A 19765-nucleotide genomic window follows, 5' to 3' on the forward strand; every position below is an offset into this window, starting at 1 on the left:
TGTGATGGCGCTGCCTAGCTGGTTAAAATCAGCCTTAAAATGCATACAGGGCAAAGAGATATTCACACGCTATGAGTAAACAGCGCCAGGTTTGCTTTCCCTTCTAATCACTCACAACAAAGTTTTCTCTCAACTTGTACTTCATACTTTGCCTTATTTTAAATTAGTGAAAGTTTTGGATAATAAATATTGGAAACTCAAATCACAACTAAGATTATTATATTGGTCAGCAAAATTTCCAATCAATCAAGTTACTAGATATCTAATTAATCGTGTATGTATGTATTATCTTATTTTTTGACGAATATTACAATTTGTTTACAGACAACCAACCAATCAAAGTAATCAAACAGCTGAGAAGATTTATAATGGTGTGCGATAAGTGTCAAAAGAAGGTAATTAAAGTCGTTATCATTTAGCATGATTATTCATAATTATTGGTTGCTTACGATAATAATTACTACTTAGGTGGGTAAAATCATCACACCAGATACATGGAAAGACGGTGCAAGAAACACTACAGAAAGTGGGGGCAGGAAGGTTTGTTCAAAATTAAAATTAAAAATTTATAGTTTTACGCAGTAGGAGGTCTATCAATATTTGTGATTTTAATCTAGATAAATGAAAACAAACTCCTTTCATCCCGAAAGACTAGAGTTAACCCTTATTCTACAAAATTTGAACAATGCCGAATATGCAAACAAAAGGTACTAATAATGCTTATTATGTCTGAACAATGTGGGTGTCATCATTTAGGTTTTCACGCTTTAGATTTATTCCAGCCGTATCATATATTAACAAAAATAATTCTACTTGGCAGCAAATGTTCAAATTTTACGATTTTAGATCATATGAATTTTTTTCAGAATTCCTACAAAACTCCGGCATTTATAAGTTAAAATGGATGAAAAATCTAAAATATTCGGATTGAAATCTTTCAGGTACATCAAGCGGGATCACATTACTGTCAGCCTTGCGCTTATTCCAAAGGAATATGTGCAATGTGTGGCAAAAAACTTATGGAGACTAAAAACTATAAACAGTCAGCAACGTGAATGGAAACAGTTAGTACTATTGATTTATAATTGATTTAGTGTTTTTTTTAAGAAATCAATATTTTATGATTTAACTGTTTAGTTTATGGGATAGTTTAAATTATGCAGTTTTAGTTTTTAGCAGATTTCAATAATATTTACTTCATTGAAGTTGTTTGCTGTTCCAAATTCCGCAGAATTGACTTGTACGATGTATGCTTAATTCAATAAGATGCAATAAATATAATAATTACAATGCTTGACCGATTTATTAGAGTCATTTCACTAACATTTACACATTTTCGTAATAAAAATTAGACGAGTCCCACGTTCAAACTTATAGTGTAAAACATGTATATATATATTGGAATAGAGTTTACATTTATATTTTGTATTCCGTGTGTATTTTGTGACATGTGCATTATACATTTGCACACTTGATTAAGAGCCAATAATATATCTGAACTTGTTTAGTGTAATTTAAAATAGAATGGAATACGTAAAACAGGGGTTAAACAAGTAAAAATACTTTCTACATAAAAATTAATATTATATTTAAGTAATAATTATAATAAATCTATGTACAGTAAACAAATGCAAAACTTCCCTGAAAATCAGGTACTCTTCACAAATGCTACATTTTTGATTGGCTGCAACGCATTTTACCGGACAACGTCAACGGCAACTCCTCGGTCGATTTTATGCTTCTTTCTAGCATTTATAATGATATGACATATGTACAGACACATTTAAGTGGTTAATAATAAAGCTAAACACAAATGACACAAGGCCTTACTACTACACATTAACACCTACATATATTTATGATAAAATGATATTAAAAATATTAAAGGGAGAATCTGAATCCGAATAATGGATGAGATTAGGAAGAGTGTGCAAAAAATTGGCAATCCATTTTACATAACAAAACTAAACAACAGCTCTTCTAATCATGGCACATACAGCTCAGGACGTCAGTACAAATTTATATTTGGAAAGTATAGAAATCTATATACGTACTTTTCGAAAAATGTACAAATATGTGCAACTATGCAGGTTATTTTATTCTAAACTTTTTCACATCTTGAATCAACATGAAGGAAGACAATCGATAAATGGCGTTTCTCAACAAACATATGTATGAAACAAAAATATTGCATTATGCCCAGCACGATTTTAACCAACTAAATTAAGTAATCAACTACGTTAATAAGACAAAAACGTTGTTATATGTACAAATGAAAGCTATCATGGCATTTTATAACAAAACTCTCGAAACCGAAGTATTCAAGAAGTTGTATGCTAATTAAACTATTTGCATATACATTAAATTATAATTATACGGACGGATTTGACAAAGGCATTCTTAGCATTCAAAGCTAATTAAAGTAAATATTTAAAAACTGTCGAATAGAATAAGAATTTTAAGTGAAAAGCAGACTAATTTTGAGCAACTAGCTTATCACGGATTTTAACCATACATATTCATAATAGTGATTTTGAATACTTTGAGTTGTGACCAATTGTGATTGGGAGTATGACGTCAAATATGTGAGCGTGCTGGGACCATGGAATGATAACCGGTTTGGAATTTGCTCGGTATTTGTTTGAGGCTTGACAATAATTTTGAACTTTTCAAGTTTCCATTGTGCCCAGGACGGATTATTTGATTTTGCAGCATTTCATAGGGATTAAATTATATATGTGGAGGATATAAATCAAAATAAGAGTTATACATTACCACTAAGAGTTACACATTTTTACAGAAATTAAAGTAAATAGTTTTATAATAATGGAAATTTGAAGAATAACAACGACTAAAACTTGTACACCCCTCAACAGAACTCGAACTCGTCGACCACTGGCCGTCATCACATCACGCATTATTTTTATTATGCCACTTTGTCTCATTCGGTTTTAAAGCTCGATTATCAAAAATTACAAACCTCAATTACCTTAATACATCTATTTTTTACAACTTTACAAAGATTATTTATTGCTTTCATACACTCTGCACTTTGGCTCTGCTCTAGCTTATGGCTAACAAATGTTAACGTGTTCAGGATATTTACATAAATCTATCTATATGTACATATGTACATTTTGTATGATGTATATTTACAAACCTGATTTTGCATGAAAACCCAATGTTAGATATTTACATGTTTTGAATGTCAATTGCAAATTACGCCTCGAAAGAGACGGTTTTTTTGTAAAAATTAATTAATCTCGTAATTTTTTACGATATATGTATGCTACATTACATACATATGCACACTTATTTAATAGTATGTAAACTCTTGTTAATTCCGATCCATTTCAAATTGTTGTTCTTTGTATATTTGAAAAATTGGGGACAGGAAGAGGTTACATATGAATGTGCAATTAAGTGTAGACAAGTTTTAAATCAAAATTTTTAATATATGTACACTAGACAATACTTAAAGAAAACATATATGCATAAAATACATTTTTTTGCATCGCTGGATTTGAAATTCGGTGGGTGAAACTAGCTTATTGTAATTTGTAAAATCAATTCCTCTTTACCAATATACCTGGTTTCATGTTGAATGGTAACATTTGCAAAAGGCAACATTTAAAAAAATCATTTGTGTTTGCGATTAAACGCTGTGATAAGTTTGTTATTTGAATTATTTATCCTCGGCTATCCACTCAGACATGAGAAGAAAATTGCAAATATTAGTTATGAATGTGGGATGTGGACTGTGGGAGGTAAATTACTTAAACTACATAATCAATACCTAAAAAACTGATATACTCATATACATGTATGTATACTCAATTGCCATAATATTATCAAGTACCTCGGCTACTGAAACCTGATCATCATACTAAATAACTTTGTCGTGCTATTTTCTTATTATTATTGGGGGAAACCCGTTTTACATCTTTCCGCAATATTATTTTTCTACCGAAAGAATTAAACGTATGCAGATAAGTACGAAATCTGACCAAACTACTCCAATTTATTTGGTAGGTTTGAGAGTGGGTAAGTCAGATTCTTCGTTAGTGGTGTCTGCGGAGGTGGGTGACGACTCCAAGGTGATTTTAGACACGATTCTCCCATGCGAGTCCACAGTGGGTTCCCCAAGGGTAATTTGGGTCACCGTCTTCTGGGGCAGCGTCATCGTGGTCGAATACACCGTTGTCGTCGTGGGGGAATGCTCTCCGGAAGGAATTGGAGAGCTGGTGACCATCATCTCGGAAGTCGCATACTACATAAATTTTATTTTGTTAAAAACCTAGTTTAGTTTTAGAGACTAGTGACAAAGACACGTGGCAAGTCCTGTATTTTTTGATGTGAAATAAATTCATAAGAAATTCTGACCAACCTTGTATTCGGTTTCCATCTTATATGTGGAAGGACTAAGAGCACCATTTCGGTTATAAGGCATGTCATCGTCGTCATTGGACGATGAGGTCGACGGTTCTGGATCTGAATGAGAATGAGCACATAATGTCAACTCGTTTGGCGTATTCTTCTGCTCCACATACACCCAGTTATCAAAGCTAGCGGGTTCAAGCGAGTCTGGGGACATGTTAACGTTGACATTGGCCGTAGTGATTGTGGTTGTATTTAATGTGACGCCACCACCAACATTACCGCTAATTCCCCCCATGCTTGAAGCTTGTTTCTGTAAAAACTCGGCATGGGACATCATAATGCCATCCAATTCTTTGGAACTTATTTCAATAGTCTGTCCCTTTGAGTGTCCAACTGCCGTACTGGTGGTTAGAGTCCCACGACTGTCAGTAATTTTATTTACGTCGTGGTCATCGTGGAGAAAAGTTGGTGGGGATGACTCTGTCCTCACTTCTGGAGATGAGTCCACAGAAGAAGAAGAGGAGGACATGGAGGAGTCTTTCCTTAAGGGGGAAATGGGGTTTAGTTTGATCGTATTGGCGTCTTGTACTACAATTAAACAAAAACGTATAATTATTCACTTTGTGAATTTGTATTTCTCAAAGCTGTGCCTGGTCGTGTATGTATAGTTTTGTTCAGTTCCTGGTGTCATGTCTTGAGCGATAAACGACACGAGCTAGCGATAGAAACCTTTGATCTTCTAATACGTGTGTATGTAGTGTACCCTGACTTGTCACGGTTGCTCAGATATCGGAAAAGTTAGTGAGTCTGTAGTGAATATTTTAAACCTTACCCGTTTGCATAAGCCTTGATTTACTGTCACCCCTTAGTACAGAAGCTTTGTTAGTGGCAGAAGAAGCAGAATCATCACCTTCCACCATGTGGTGATGTTGGTCATCCTTCGCCGTCATGCTTTGATGGATGCTGGTCACTGTAACGTTTCTCACAGTATTGCTCGACGATTCCATTGACCGGGCCCCTAATCCACCAATGGACGCCATGGACTCATGTCCGCCTGTCCCACCACCATTTGCATGCACTTGGGTTCCCCCATTTTTGTTCACATGAGCGATTATGTCATCCACAGTTTGTTGAGCCAACATCTCAGCCTCGTCCTTCGTCATCGCATCCGAGGAGGATGAAGAAATGGTCATGGTGCTGGAGGTAGCGGGGGCAGGTTGAGATTGAACTGTGGAGAAAGTTACTCCACCACTTTGGTGTTCTTTCTCTAGCACTGAATGTACCAGGGATGGACTATCCATTTTGTGTGCAATGCTGTTCATCATGGAAATTGTATCGTCCATCATTCTCTGAATTTCGGATGCACCATGTTGTGGCTGTTGAATTGTTGAACTGGGGTCTGAGGAGCCAACGTTGATTTGCTGAATGGTCGTGGTGGTGGGGGTAAGACCGTACGTGAGACCGGATGGCAGGTCGTCACTAACTGGGGGAATGTCGTTGGTGGTGTGGGTGACTACAGTAACGGAGGACTCCTTTGGGTGAACGTGTACCACGGAAGTGGCTGCTGTTGCTGCTGCTCTGAGAGTTTCAGAGCTGGAACTGGAAGAAGTTTCCTCCAAACGAGTCGTGAGGTTTGGTTGTTGTGATGATCTGGTAAAATGAGGAATTATGACTTTGGAATCCGGATCTGCGCTCAAATCATCCACGGGACCAGCAACTGGCATAGTACTGCTTGTTGTACTCATTTGTTCATTTTCAGCCGCCATGTCTAAAGACATTGTCCTGTCCATGTTATCCATCTTCAGCTTTGGTTGTAAACTCGACAAGTCACCGAACGACGCAGACCTTCTTCCGCTTTCTGGTGTTTTGGAATAGGATTCGTTAAGCTGAACATCGGCGGACGTTGCGGCGTCGGCAGCGTAAGTCATAGTCTCATGAACTGTCTCAGTGACGGTGGTCGTGGTGGTCGTGGAAGTTGGGGGCACAGGAGCTTTCCGCTTTGCTGATCGTTTTGGTTTTTTTGGTTTTCCAGAAGACTCGTCCTCACTGTCCGAGGAAGAGCTGCTAGAACTTGTGGAACTGCTGTCATCTTTTTTCCCCTTTTTATCCTTAGATTTTGGTTTCTTTTCTGATTTTTCCTTTTTGGGCTTTTTATCCTTTGTGGACTTTGTGGATTCCTCAGTAGTCAAAGCCTTTTCTTTCGCCTTGGCAGATTCTTTGGACTTTCTGGGGGCAACAGGTGGCTTGTCATCCCCACCACTTTTGACCATTTGCTCCATTTGTGTGTCACTATTTTGTTGCTGCTGTGACATTGACGCCACTTCCTCAAATGTTTCCGTCTCAATCTCAATCGTCTCAACAGGAGGTGGGCTGCTGGCCGTTGCTTTAGTTTTCCCAGATTTCTTTTCCTTGTCCTTCAACTTTGCTGACTTTGATTTCTTTTTATCCTTTTTAACTTTTTTATCCTTGTCTTGAGCATCACTTTCATCAGAGGATGATGACGAGGAGTCGCTGGATTGACCGCTAGTTGCAGCCTGTTTCTTTGCCTTAAGCTCTGCTTTCTTAACTTTCTTCTCTGCCTTCAACCTTTCTTTCTCCTTTTTTGCCTCGGCTGCTGCCTTCTCCTTCGCCTCCTTTGCAGCCTTCTTGTCCAATTTCACCTTCTCTTTGGCTGCTTTCACCTCTTTTCCCTGCTCTTCAGCATCAGCCTCGTCCTCACTGGAACTGCCATTGTTGTGAGCACCGCTATGTTGCTGCTGCTGGTGCTGACCATCGTGAGACCGCTTTCCCGAAACTTTCTCTTTCAAGTCACGCAATACTTTTGATACAATACCAGGTTTGCTTTCTCCACTTTTCTCACCTTTCCCATCCTTTTCTGTCAAATCTTCCTCGGATTTCATCGTCTTGTCCCTAGTCCCCCTATCACCAAGCGGCGTTGGAGAGCGTGATCTTCCCAGAGACATTGCTTCCTTGTCCTTTATCTCACTCTCCACGGAGGGTGGATAGAGCCCGTAGCTCACCCCAATAGGTGAGGAGGGTCTCGCTTCCATGGATGGCAAACTAGCTGCTTCCACCTCGGACGATGAAGCAGAAGGTGGTGGTTTCTTGGACTTGGAGATTGACATCTCAGAACTCTGAATTTTCATGGCAGCATCGTCAACGGATTTGGCAGACTTTGAGAAATCCGGTGCATCAGCAGTAAGCTCAACTTTTACGGAGGAGGAGGATGACTCTTCGATATTTTTAGGAATTTCACTCTGTTTACTTTCTTTTGCTGACCCATCACCTGCATTCTCAAAAGAATAAGTTTGTTTGCTGTGTCCAAATTTAGGAAGTTTTATTCCCAAGTGAGGCATGTGAAAACCACCGCCTCCTTTTTTAGGCGATGATGACTTTTCAGTCTCAGCCGAATCTGATGGGTCCGCGGAAGGTTTCATAGTCATCGTCTCATTATTTTCGGTGGAATCATCGGATTCTCTGGAAGCTGGTGATGTTGGGCGACTTTTATCCTCTTTTGTTTTACTTTCTTTCTTGATTTTTGTGGCCTTGGCTGGTTTTGATGGGCTTTCTGGCTTAGCACCTGGATCTTTATCCACCATCATCTCTCCCTCTTTCTCCCCGGAATTGCTTCCACTGCTGTCTTTTCTTTTCAAAATTGGTTTATCAAATGATGGAAATTTGAGGTGAAACCCAAATCCGGAAGAAGAGGATTTCTCCAAAGGCTTCTTTTCACCAACCATTTCCTCGTGATGATATGACGAGGATGACTCGGATGTGAATGTCGTAGTTACTGGCTCATTTTCATTTGCATCCTCTTTCTTACCTTTGGATGATGATGAACTCATTTCCTTTTTCTCTTTATCTTTGCTCTTGGAGGATTTGTCCTTTTTCTCTTTGTCCGGCTTCTGCTGCTTACTTTCCTCCTTCGTCATTTCCACCACCACCACCTCATCAACCTCTTCATAAACCCCAACATCCTTGTTTTCTTTCTCTTTCTCCTCTCCTGATTTGTTGCTTTTACCAAAATTTAGGCTGATATCTGGGAGGTTAAATCCGAATTTACTAAACTTGGATTTTTCTGGCGATTGTTGTTCGCCATCGCCCTTCATCTCCTTACTTGCTTTCTCCTTCTTTGCCTCCTTCTCTTTGTTTTTGTCAGCTTTGTCTTTGCCCTTCTGTCCCCGTTGTGGCTTTTTCACACTGGACTCCTCTTGCATCCCCATAGCCAGTTCCGGAGCCATCATTTCAATTTCCACGTGAGGACCTTTCACTTCCTGCTTCCTTAGATCGGAACTTTCTCCACTCAACATCATCATGGAAGGAATTTTGTCCTGCATATTTGGAGCTTGCAATTCCGGGAGTACTACTTCCATGGGTTCAACCTCAATTACAGCGGCTGACTTGGGGCCTTTAATGCCAAAATCAGCCGAGTTCGTTTGTTGCGAGATGGAGTGTTCCTCGACCATCTTTTCAAAGTCTGCAGACATTTTAACAACGGGAGAAATTGCCTCCACGACCACCACTGAAGCAGCGGGAGGAGCAACAGCAGCGTCTGGAGGAGCATCTTTCTTCACATTAGTAACTTTTGACTTGGCTCGTGGAATGATTTCTGGTTTGGACATCTTTGCAGACACTTTAATTTCTGGGAAAATGGGACCTCTGGCTGAGTCCACTTCATCAACAGAGATTTGCTTTGGATGATGAGCCTTCAGGCCTAGTTTACCTGCTCCCAAACCTAAATTGGCATTCGGGGACTGTGAAGACGACTTTTGTGATCGAGCCTCATTAGAACCAACCACCACGGTTGGAACTTCCATTGTTGTTGATGATGAGGATGAAAGCTTCATTCCGTTCGTCTGTTTTTTACTACGACTCACTTGCTGATCCAAATGTTCTTTTCCCACCTGCAAATTACAAAGACGACATGAGAAAAAATGTTTATTAGGCGTGATGCGAAAGCACAATGAGCATATTTGCTTGAGCTACACGTGCATTGAGACATTGCGGTATTACAGAAACGACTGATTTTTAATGGAACCAGAATAACTCGCGTCAAATAATTGCATGCAGTTCCTCGTGCTAATTTGTCACTGCAAAACATCAAATCACAATACTTATCGAATCGACAGAAGTATTGTGACTGAAGCCCTTTAGAGTGCTCAGCGCAACCTTGAGATGGGATGATCAATATAATGTCATGTAAGTACATACACATGTAAATAAGTGTGTGTTCTCAGACAAAAAAATGCAGTGGTACGTATGAAGAAGAATAAGGTTGCCAAACAAATAGGTTATTCGAGTGTACAAGAATCCAGATAAAAGAAATATCGTGCCCCTGTGCCGCATTGACAATTGACAATGGTGCTGTGTGCAAGAAAATAAATTCCAAAGGTATTTAATAGATTACAAGCATGATTTCCAATGAATTTTAATACGCATGGCATAAAACGAAACAGAAACCCCATGAAGCTTTTCTCCTCTTAATGGCAATCAATCCTTGCTTTCTTCTCATTGTTCTCTTCTCTTATGTTGTGAACGTGGTTTGTGATGATGGTATGCAAACTCAAATATGAGACAACTCTCTTCCTCTTCCAACCACCACCAATTTATCTCTCCTCAATAAATCTAAACCCGTGAATGCGTCCGATTTTAATATAATTTCACTAGAGACGGTCCAAAGGAGAGAATGCATGTACATATTATTTCAGTTTAATAATCATAAAATCGCCATGCGTATGTAAATTTTAACATACTTAAATACATAGGCCATCAACTCATCAATATCAAGAAATCCAGGTCTCAGTGGACAAACCGTGTGTACGTGTAAACTTGTATTTAGGAAACCGCGTCTCTTTCAGCGTACAACTGAGGTGTGACCACGATAAAAAGTTTCCTTGTACTATAAACTACTAAACAAATAAAGGATGGATGCATGCTATTTATTTGAACCAGAAGAAAAGGTGCAAGTCAATCGACCTCATTTTTTGGCTTGTAAAGTGTGGACATTTGAGATTAAAGACAAAGTGAACAAGCACCGCACCATGCATGCACTTGCAGCTCGGCTTTGTGTCAAGTTTTCAAACAAGGGAAGAATACGACGACTTCGTTCACTCTTATTCATTCAGAAAGAAAGAGAATCATTTACGGTTGGCCAACAAGCTTGCCTGAATTTATTGCCATGATCTTCAATGTAATTGCCCCTAGCGAGTTGCAAGAACTGCGATGTACCTGCTACAGCCGTATACTCGCGATAAAGATCTTCCTACTCGTTGATGATGGACATCAAATAATTATTCTTTGAATCATTTCAATAGAGGTTATTGCTTTTTTAATTAATTAACCGGCGTTCCTTGCTTGCTTTATTACTTAGTTGTGGTGATACATATTTATTTAAATTTTTTAATCGTCATCAACTAGCGACAAAGTTGCATGCAGAGGAAAATGGAAATCCGAGGTGGATTCAAAGACTTGTATTTATCATAATAAAAGGTAAACTTCCTCAAGTTTTGCGTACATCGGTTTGTAACAATAAGCAACAGTCCTCTTCTAGGAGATATCTATTTAATTCAGTTTGGGTCTATGATTTTCAGTGTATGGACATATGCACGTAAGATATCAGGAAGGTCTGCTGAGCCACTTTTGATTGATCGAGGTCTATCTATCCAAGTCTTTGAATAAATTAAATGAGGAGTGGTTCATCTTCATATGATTTAAAGCTAAAAGTTTTTAATGACGGATGAAAATAAATTCAAATTCAAACAGCGTAATTAACGGGATGCAATTAATTTGGTTGCGGTTTGTAGTGTTGGTAAATTGAAATTTTGATACGATCAAATATTTATGCATACCATTTTCTATTAAAGAAATGCCATACGTATAAAAATATATACGTGATTGACCAAAGTGAAAATTAGATATTGATATTCTGCATATTATTTCAGCAATAATAAAAGTAGACTAAATGGATCATACTTTTAGCTTAACAAAATATATGTGTAGGTTTATAAATAAAATGAAGTTGGTAAAATATTTAGTTGGCAAAAATAATCTGTAATGGGTTTGAATCGACTCTAACTTAATGCCCTTTCTACCCACATCAGAAATTCGCAAGACAATGACTTTTTTTTGCTCCTCCGAACTTGTGATCGCATCATCTTCAACAGCATCGGTCCATGAAGAGAGCATTTAATTTGTTGTTCTTTGTTGCTGGGTGTTTTGTGGCCAGCAGACCCATCAATGTTTCATCATCATCATCCCGAAATAAATCTCGTTTTTAATGCCCAGGAGGAGATAAGCTACAAGTCATTCCCCAGCCAATTTACCACAGCAGCAGTGTGGATGATGAGAATTTAGTAGTGATGTGATGCAGCCTAAACTTCGTCACGTGCATGCAACAACGACGATACAACGACGTCTGCTAATCACCGATAAAACTTTAACGTGAGAGGAGAGAGAGGGAGAAAGACGGCAAAAGAGATATGTATTAAGCACATAAATACCTTTCTCAAGTCGTCGATTGATTGACTCTTAAAGAATGGATGACACACCCTCTCGAGAGTACCCGACTGACCGGAACTCGACGGATGCGTAACTGGGGACACGAAAAGCCCTTTGTGGTGCAAGGACTTTTCTGGATGGCGCATCATCTCAAGCGACACTGAAATCGATAAATTGTCATTTATTTAAGATTTATTTAGTAAACAGTACAGAACGATTAAAGAGTTAACCACAAAAAACAAACCTTCATAAGGCGAGGCGTAGCTCAGCAAAGTTACTGCGTCTTCCAGTACCATTTGTTGGAAGGAGACAGTCATGCTGGTGATCTGGTCACCTAGGAGGACACAGAAAAAAAACTGATTAGACGGCCTCAGCTTAACAAATTTAACCTCTTTAGAGAAATTCATGGGACGATATCCGTCAAAGTTTACATACTCCTCAGAAAGTATATAAAGTCAAAGGTTGCTTAATTTACTGGATGCTAAGTTTTAATGTCTTCTACTTAACACTTGCATTGACGCTGCTGCATTCTTCTTCTTTTTCTCAAAGTTCAACCCACCACATCGTACAATACATCGTATAGTATAAGCAGTGTATGTTACAAACGAATTTTCAAAGTGATAGTCACATCGACAAACGTCTTTCAAAGTAACAATAAGAATATACCCAATTCAACAGTAATGAAATTCTGCATGGCATCAACTGCATTTTCAATCAATATACGACTCTTTTGTTTGCAGATGTAAATTAGAAACTTATTTTTCAAGACAATTGATGTCAAGCTGTTAATTGAAGAATCTAATCATTTATTAAGCACACGAGACTAGCGGCTTTTGTAAAGTCAAACTGCAATTTAAAGTTGAAGTGAATAAATGAGGCAACAAACAAACACCTCACATGTTTCGCCATATTGTTTGCTTTTGACTGTCGAGGTAAGCTTTTTAGTAAAGTCAATTTCAATTTTCTCCATTCAGCAGGAAATTGTAGATGCATAATGAATTAAATCAGGAAAAGCAAGCTTCATCGTAAATACGTATGCACATTGCACATATATTTGTATGCATGCACACATGACGGATAAAGACGAATATGCAATAAGTAATAATAATGATGGCGATAATAATAATAAATAGTAGTTTTGAATTACCTGGAAGAATGTGCTTGGACTCTGCAGCAGGACCACGTTGCATGACATCCTTCACATAAATACCTTCCTTCATATTTCCACAGATATTGAATCCCAAGCCCGTGAAGTCGTGACCTCTGAGGGCAACAGAATATTTCTGGGGCTCCTAGAATTAAGAAGTATAAATTAAAATAGAGCAATACTGCCAAATCTAGATGGGTACAAACTTATCCATCTACGCCTGCAGTAGAAAGTTGTTCCTTCTTGGTATACAAATTGCAATTGAAACATGAGACAAGACGAATTACATAAACACCGCTGTCACATCTGTGAATAGCCGAATTTCTAGCTATCAAATCCTTCAACGTAAGTATGCATAGTTCTCACAGAGTGCAAGATTAATCAAACAAAAAGTTGAGAACGCAGCCCTTCCGGTTCTTTATCATCCGAGTTATTATTGGCTGAGATTTCTTTGTTATTAACACACCAAAAGTTATTTATATATTCTCATTTTATTTTTGAACCTTTGTGCAAATATGTGCAAGCTTCTGCAACATTATTGTTCTGCACATGTACGTACGATGACTTTATGACAACATGATCTTCCAATTTAAACCATGTAAAATTCAACGACTTTCTTCGTATCATTATATGTGCTATCATGACACATGTATTGCTTCAGAGAAATTGTATACTTGACGAAATTTAAAATTTAAGTTCCTACTCCAAGATTTTAAAACCAGTGCTATTTAAATAAAATAATATGCCACATTTAAGACCCATTTATGTTCCGTCAAATTAATTATTTATATCCACTACACCCTACTCTTCACGAAATAAAAAATCTCATATTTATAGCTTGCAACCCTCCACGTCATTTCATTCATTATTATTCGTCCTGTAAAAATTAAGCTCCAACACACAATATTTTACCTGTAATGACATGGAATGCACTTAAAATATGGTACTTGATATTAAAGCCATTGCATTTTTGTTGAGCATAAATCCATATAAAGATTGAGTAGGTTTGAACATGAGAGTGGAATTTGAGGAAGAAGTGCAAGTGAGTGAATGGGATTAGCCGAGCTCATCTTTCATGGGACTCTGTCGCGAGTCTTCTTCTGTGGGTCAGGTGCACCTCGACTCTCAAAATCCAAGCCATACAACTTTTTTGATGTCTGTTTGTTCACGAATCTTCTTTCACATGCCTCCACGACTTGCTCAGACCCACACACTCTGCATATTTCTCAAGAAACATTACGATGGCGTTTCTCCCAGCACTTTGTTAAACTTTGATGTATTACAAAGTCAACAATCAACAATTCCACCAATGCAATAAGTATGCGGGTCTGTGAGTACATCACATATGAGTATCATAAGAAATACATGAGGACTCTGAGCCACGAACAACGACTCGTGAAAAACTCAACCTGCTGACCTGCATAGACCCTCAACCTGCATAGACTTGGCATACCTCATAAATATGGCTATCTTTCAACAATTATCAAAAGTGTTGTAAAAGGCGGTTCACAATGGATTACGTAGATTCGACTTTTTGACTTTTCTGACTCTGTAACAGCTTTCATTGGACATTCAAACATAAACCCTACGGCATGTTGCTTTGCATACATAGACACCTGTGAAGGGTCCACCAAAGATCAAAAAATGTCTTACTGCTGCAAGGGCAAGAAATCAAAATTATGACCAGAAAATGGTGATTAGCACATTCCATTGGTACGTAAAAATAATGTCCTCGTTGAAACTGGTTAAATTCGCCCGTATGAACTGCTTATAAGTTTTATTAAATGCATTCGAAACGAAAATAACCGCGTATGTGGTCGCAAGGTTAAAAACGTCATAAAAAATTGTACCGAATCAAAGGAATCCTGAAAAACGGTGAATGAATGATCTTCTAGTACGTTGTCCAAACTTTGCGAACCTTTAACTTTTCCCGAACTTTTTGAACCAGTCTTAAAACAATTCATGCTTAAAAGTGTATATAATCACAGCAAACCAAAAACTCACATAAAATAGTCTTGCAAATTATACCTAGCTGTTAGTGTTGACAAACTTGTGACTGACTCGAAAAAATTCAGACTTGCAATCGTATCGTAGTTAACTTTCATGAAACTGGGACAGAATGAATTTCAGTGATCATGAATATTTAATGATTTCAAATACCAATAATAGTCGCGTAAAACTCAGATGACTCATTCTCTTCCGTAATTAATTTTTATCAACATATTCCCTCGTATATCCAGGGTTCGGAAAAACCCAGGGTTTTAATCAAAAATTATAAAACCCATGGGTTTTAATGGGTTTTACCATGTTAATTGGGTTTTATTTGGGTTTTAATGGGTTTTACCATGTTAATTGGGTTTTATTTGGGTTTTAATGGGTTTTATTGGGTTTTATTGGGTTTAAATGGGTTTTATTGGGTTTTATTAGTTTTAAGTAATAACTTAACAAAAATAATTCGGAATTTGTATCTATTCGGAAATTATTTTTGTTTTATAACACTTGAAATCTGTGATGCTAAAGGATGGAGTCAATTGTTGATTTGTTCCGAATTTTCATACACTAGAATAGTAATGAAATAGACTACTTTAGAATGAATTGAGATAACGCCTTCTAACGTATAGGAGATGTATTTAACTTCTAGAATGTAGTTTTAAGGTGAAACTCAATTAAAACCCAATAAAACCCATTAAAACCCAAATAAAACCCACTTAACATGGTAAAACCCAGTGGGTTTTATTCATTTACAACCCATTAAAACCCATTAAAACCCAATAAAACCCAACCCATTAAAACCCAGGTCGGAATACCCTGCGTATATCCTTGCAAATCATCACCACTAAGCGTGAAAAATTTCGTTCTTTGTTTATTATGCATTGCTTAACGAATACTTGTCGTCGTATAATACAGCATTTACAACCAAGTACGTGCCTTACGCATAGGATTTACTAATTGCGATATCAACACTTGCATGTCTCAAGTTTGTTAAATCGAGGACAAGATTTACAATGAGTATAATATTTGAACAAAGGGAAAGAATAATAAGTTATTGAACAAACCTCCATCACCGAATCGTCCAACGCACTCCGAGATTTGAAGAGAAATCTGAATGGCCCCCATGGAACCTTTTTGCCTCCATCTTCGCTGGACATCTGAGGTAGAAGGACAGTGATTAATGAAATTTATTCACCAATAATTCATCCCGTAGTCAAAATCATAATTCAAAGATTGGAAGCTCGCTCATCCCACGAATAACAAGCAGAAACGTCACTTCTCGCAAACAACGCCCTTCGTCCCAACCAATAATAGCATTGTGTTTGCATTCCGAACGTGTAGTACATAAGGAATTACAACCATTTAAGTCGTCTTGAAGGAAATATGGCCATCAAATTACTGGTTGATTTCTTCAGCCAAGATACGTCTATAGCATCTCAGGTACTGATGGCATTCATTTCATCATGCATGATTTGACAGTGAAATATGTATGCACAATAAATAATAAAACTCTTACCGGCTTTTTGGAACCGTTCATTTTCACATCGTTTCCGGATTGTTGACCAGATTCTAAAAAAATAAAATAAAATAAGTCTCAAAATTAAAGCTCTTTCTCAAATTCTAGAATTGGCAATTAATAATTTTAAAAAAACACATTGGAGCATACACCTCTAAAATAACTGGTATCATACAAGTATCGGACTCATGTCTATTAATATCTGTACCAGACCGAAAGATTATTATAAGTTTTTTTGCACTTGTGAGTGGTAAGCGGTAGGAATGTTGATTTGTGGTGAATTGATTAAAGTTCATCATGATTCTGGTCCATACGCAGCGATGGAATTTGGTTTCAACTTCACTTTAATCGATTGTTTGACCATTCTTGGGTCTCAGGTGTCCCAACATTTTCCTATCGTTTTAATATTCCATCAGGCTAGTTTCAAATTGAAAACTATTGGTTCAATACATTAAGCTAATTGAGGACGTGCAAATTATTGAAATGAAATAGAAAGGCGTAAATGGTACTTGCTACATATGGTCCACCATCTGTGTGAAAAAAGATGTATGCAAAGGTTTCCTCCGTTTTATGATTATTTATTTATGTGCATTCATACTCTAATATATCTAATTGTATGAAAAATGTAATTTCAAGAGCATTCAATACGCCAGACAGAGAGAGAAGTACGTGTGGTTTGTTATGGTTATGGTCATAATCAGTCATCACTAACAAACCACATTTCCTAATGTTGTTTGGTCAAGTCTGTGAAAGAATTAGTGAACCTGGTCTTGACATTGCTGGGCTGTAATGGTTTTCAAGAAAGTGGGTCTCGCTGTCTCATGTAACGCGCAATTGTGACGTGAAAGTGCCACTGACCTGAAGATATTCACCTAGAAATCCCACAATACATATTAGTTGTAGATGATACCAAGTAGTCTTTTGTAGCAGTGGTGGTGCTGAATAAGTGAAAACCAAGAATCCAAATCGAAATTGGTCAGCTTTATAAGCCCGTGGTGATTCTTTCAGAATCGCAAATCACCATAATTTTGAATTTGTCTAGCAATTACGGTGATTTGTAAATCCGGCATAATTTCTATGTGGGTAGATAAACGAGAAAAAATAACTCAAATTAAATAATGCAAAATATAGGTAGTCGGGCTGGGTCAATGAGAAAGTTGTGAAGACAGGTTGCTATTCACAAAAGATGACGGCAATAAAAAACGACAAGCAAACATTGAGTTGGACTCGACAATCACGAATTTCGCATAAGAGTGGCCAACGGCAAAGCACTGTTGGATGCTTAGAATTCTACTCTAGTAATAAAGAGTCGTTGATTGTATGACATATTTTACAATTGGTGAACTGAAAACATTTTGTTACAAAAAATGTAACAATTACCCTCCAGACATTACAAATTACACATTGAAAATCACTGAATATTTAGTGCTTCAAAATAATTACTAGTTCCAGGCTGAATACTGTCAATAGCTCGATCGTAATACAGATCTGTACGTATACATACCTACATAAGTACTATATTTATGTAATAGGGAATAAATAAGGTACTTTTATAATTTCTTGTTTTACCATACAACGAAAGTAGTAATTAAGTACTATTATTTATAAACAATGTACATAATAGTATTACATAACATGAAATATTTGTAGGTTAGTTTTTAACATTGAAAAACAAAATATGGTGCACAAATTATTTTCTACAGGGTAAAGTAGCCTCGAGATTGTTGCAAATATTTGCAACACTGAAATTCATTCATTTCGGAATAACACAAAGAACGCTAATTGTTCTTCGTCGGCTGCATGCACGAGAAAATTCCCACGATAAAATAAATACAAAATGTGTGAAAAGTACGACCTTGGCCTCGCAGTCAGACAACAAGTAAGAGAAATATGTAGATTGTATTTGATGCACTATTGGTATTGTAGATATTTAAATATAGTAAATGTGCTTGCAAGACGGAAATGATAGTTTTGATTTCGTGTCATGTCATGTCAGTGTTTGAGGTAATTCTGCAGTAATTTGGTTGGTGGAGGTAACTCTCGGTTCATCTCAGGGTCAATATTAATGTAGAGATCATTTGATATCACTGCCGGTGAATGTTCACAAAACTACACGCACCAAATGCTCTCTCTGGCAAAACGATTAATCAGCATTGAATAAACGCTGTACATCGTTCCAGAGCTATATTTCTTGCTGCGTAAGATATTTATGCCCAGGAATTATATGGTAAATTGGGTTTAAGAAGGTTATGTTATTACCATAATATATGCGTAACATTGAAATCCACTCATTGTAAATTGTTATCAATGAATTGAATTAGATCAAACAAATTAATGATTTTGTCTACTTATTGATTCCATTGTGGGGGGCTTGAATACGATTTGACAGATAAATAATTGACAATAGAATTCAATATGTATCATTTTAAAAACATCAATACCACACCTGAATGAAATACGTCTAAATCTGCCATCCGATGGTGTGGCATTCAAACTGTGTGCATTATTACATGGATGGATCTCTTTCAGGGCTGTGGTACTTAATTACTTTTGTACTTAATTACTTACTTAATTACTAAAATTGAGGTAATTGGTAATTGATAATTGATTTCAATTACTTTCGTATGTCAAAGTAATTAAGTACTTAAGTACTTGAAGGACCTGGAGTAATTAAAATTGGAAGTACTTAATTACTTGGCCAGGTAGTAATTAGTAATTGAATACTCAATTACTTTGATCAATTACTTAATCGAACATACTTAGAGTGAAAAACGACAAGTCTCCCTCTCCCAATGAACTCGAATTATATAAATATCTTTTGTTGTGACCGCTTTGGTCATCATTCCTATTCAACTTTTGCACTCCAAGCTTATTACAATTTTATATTACAATTGTTTCAACTGGCTGTGTTCCATGGACTGCAAAAATTACCTAAGCAATCTCGTTAGTCAGAGTCAGGTAAAATACAATAGATAGAAATGTACGCATAAACAATTTTAATGTTGTAATTGTGGGAAGAAAATGCCATTATCTATCTGGACTAAAGAACCACAGCAATTTTAAACTTTTGGATCATATAGATGATCTGTTTGCTGTACCGAGATATTTATAAAAGTTTTATACTATTCGGAAATGAATTTTTTGGTCGAAAGTTAGTCTTTAAATAGCGTTTAATTACCTTCAAGTATGAGGATTAAGTAATTAGTAATTAAGTAATTGACTTTCAATTACTA

General features: G+C 37.0%; 2 protein-coding genes across 6 annotated transcripts in view; one reads left to right on the forward strand and one right to left on the reverse strand.

The window, feature by feature from the left end:
- The first annotated feature begins 65 nt into the window (after positions 1–65).
- On the forward strand, positions 66–1615 carry LOC110845244 (cysteine-rich PDZ-binding protein). 2 transcript variants are annotated; one of them, XM_022091628.2, is made up of 5 exons: positions 66–225; positions 325–395; positions 469–540; positions 618–707; positions 942–1615. In XM_022091628.2, the coding sequence occupies exons 2-5, from the start codon at positions 369–371 to the stop codon at positions 1053–1055; spliced, it is 303 nt and encodes a 100-aa protein (XP_021947320.1). In that variant the 5' UTR covers positions 66–225; positions 325–368; the 3' UTR covers positions 1056–1615. The 2 variants fall into 2 exon arrangements, with proteins under 2 accessions (XP_021947320.1, XP_035704323.1); XM_035848430.1 differs by having other exon boundaries at positions 98–250.
- LOC110842618 (serine-rich adhesin for platelets) overlaps positions 1279–19765 on the reverse strand; it is a 48797-nt gene continuing 30310 nt past the window's right edge. Inside the window, exons 4-11 of one of the 4 annotated variants that reach the window (XM_022088386.2) lie at positions 16533–16585; positions 16081–16173; positions 13025–13169; positions 12122–12211; positions 11880–12037; positions 5291–9284; positions 4388–4491; positions 1279–4270 (exon numbers count right to left, since the gene is read on the reverse strand). In XM_022088386.2, coding sequence (XP_021944078.1) covers positions 4022–4270; positions 4388–4491; positions 5291–9284; positions 11880–12037; positions 12122–12211; positions 13025–13169; positions 16081–16173; positions 16533–16585 — 4886 coding nt within the window. In that variant the 3' untranslated portion in view covers positions 1279–4021. Of the gene's footprint in view, positions 4271–4387; positions 4969–5212; positions 9285–11879; positions 12038–12121; positions 12212–13024; positions 13170–16080; positions 16174–16532; positions 16586–19765 lie in introns of all 4 variants that reach the window. The other 3 variants (XM_022088385.2, XM_035848429.1, XM_022088382.2) reach the window with 3 other exon arrangements.

This window comes from Folsomia candida, unplaced genomic scaffold, assembly GCF_002217175.1.
Source record: "Folsomia candida strain VU population unplaced genomic scaffold, ASM221717v1 Fcan01_Sc002, whole genome shotgun sequence".
NCBI lineage: Eukaryota > Metazoa > Arthropoda > Collembola > Entomobryomorpha > Isotomidae > Folsomia > Folsomia candida.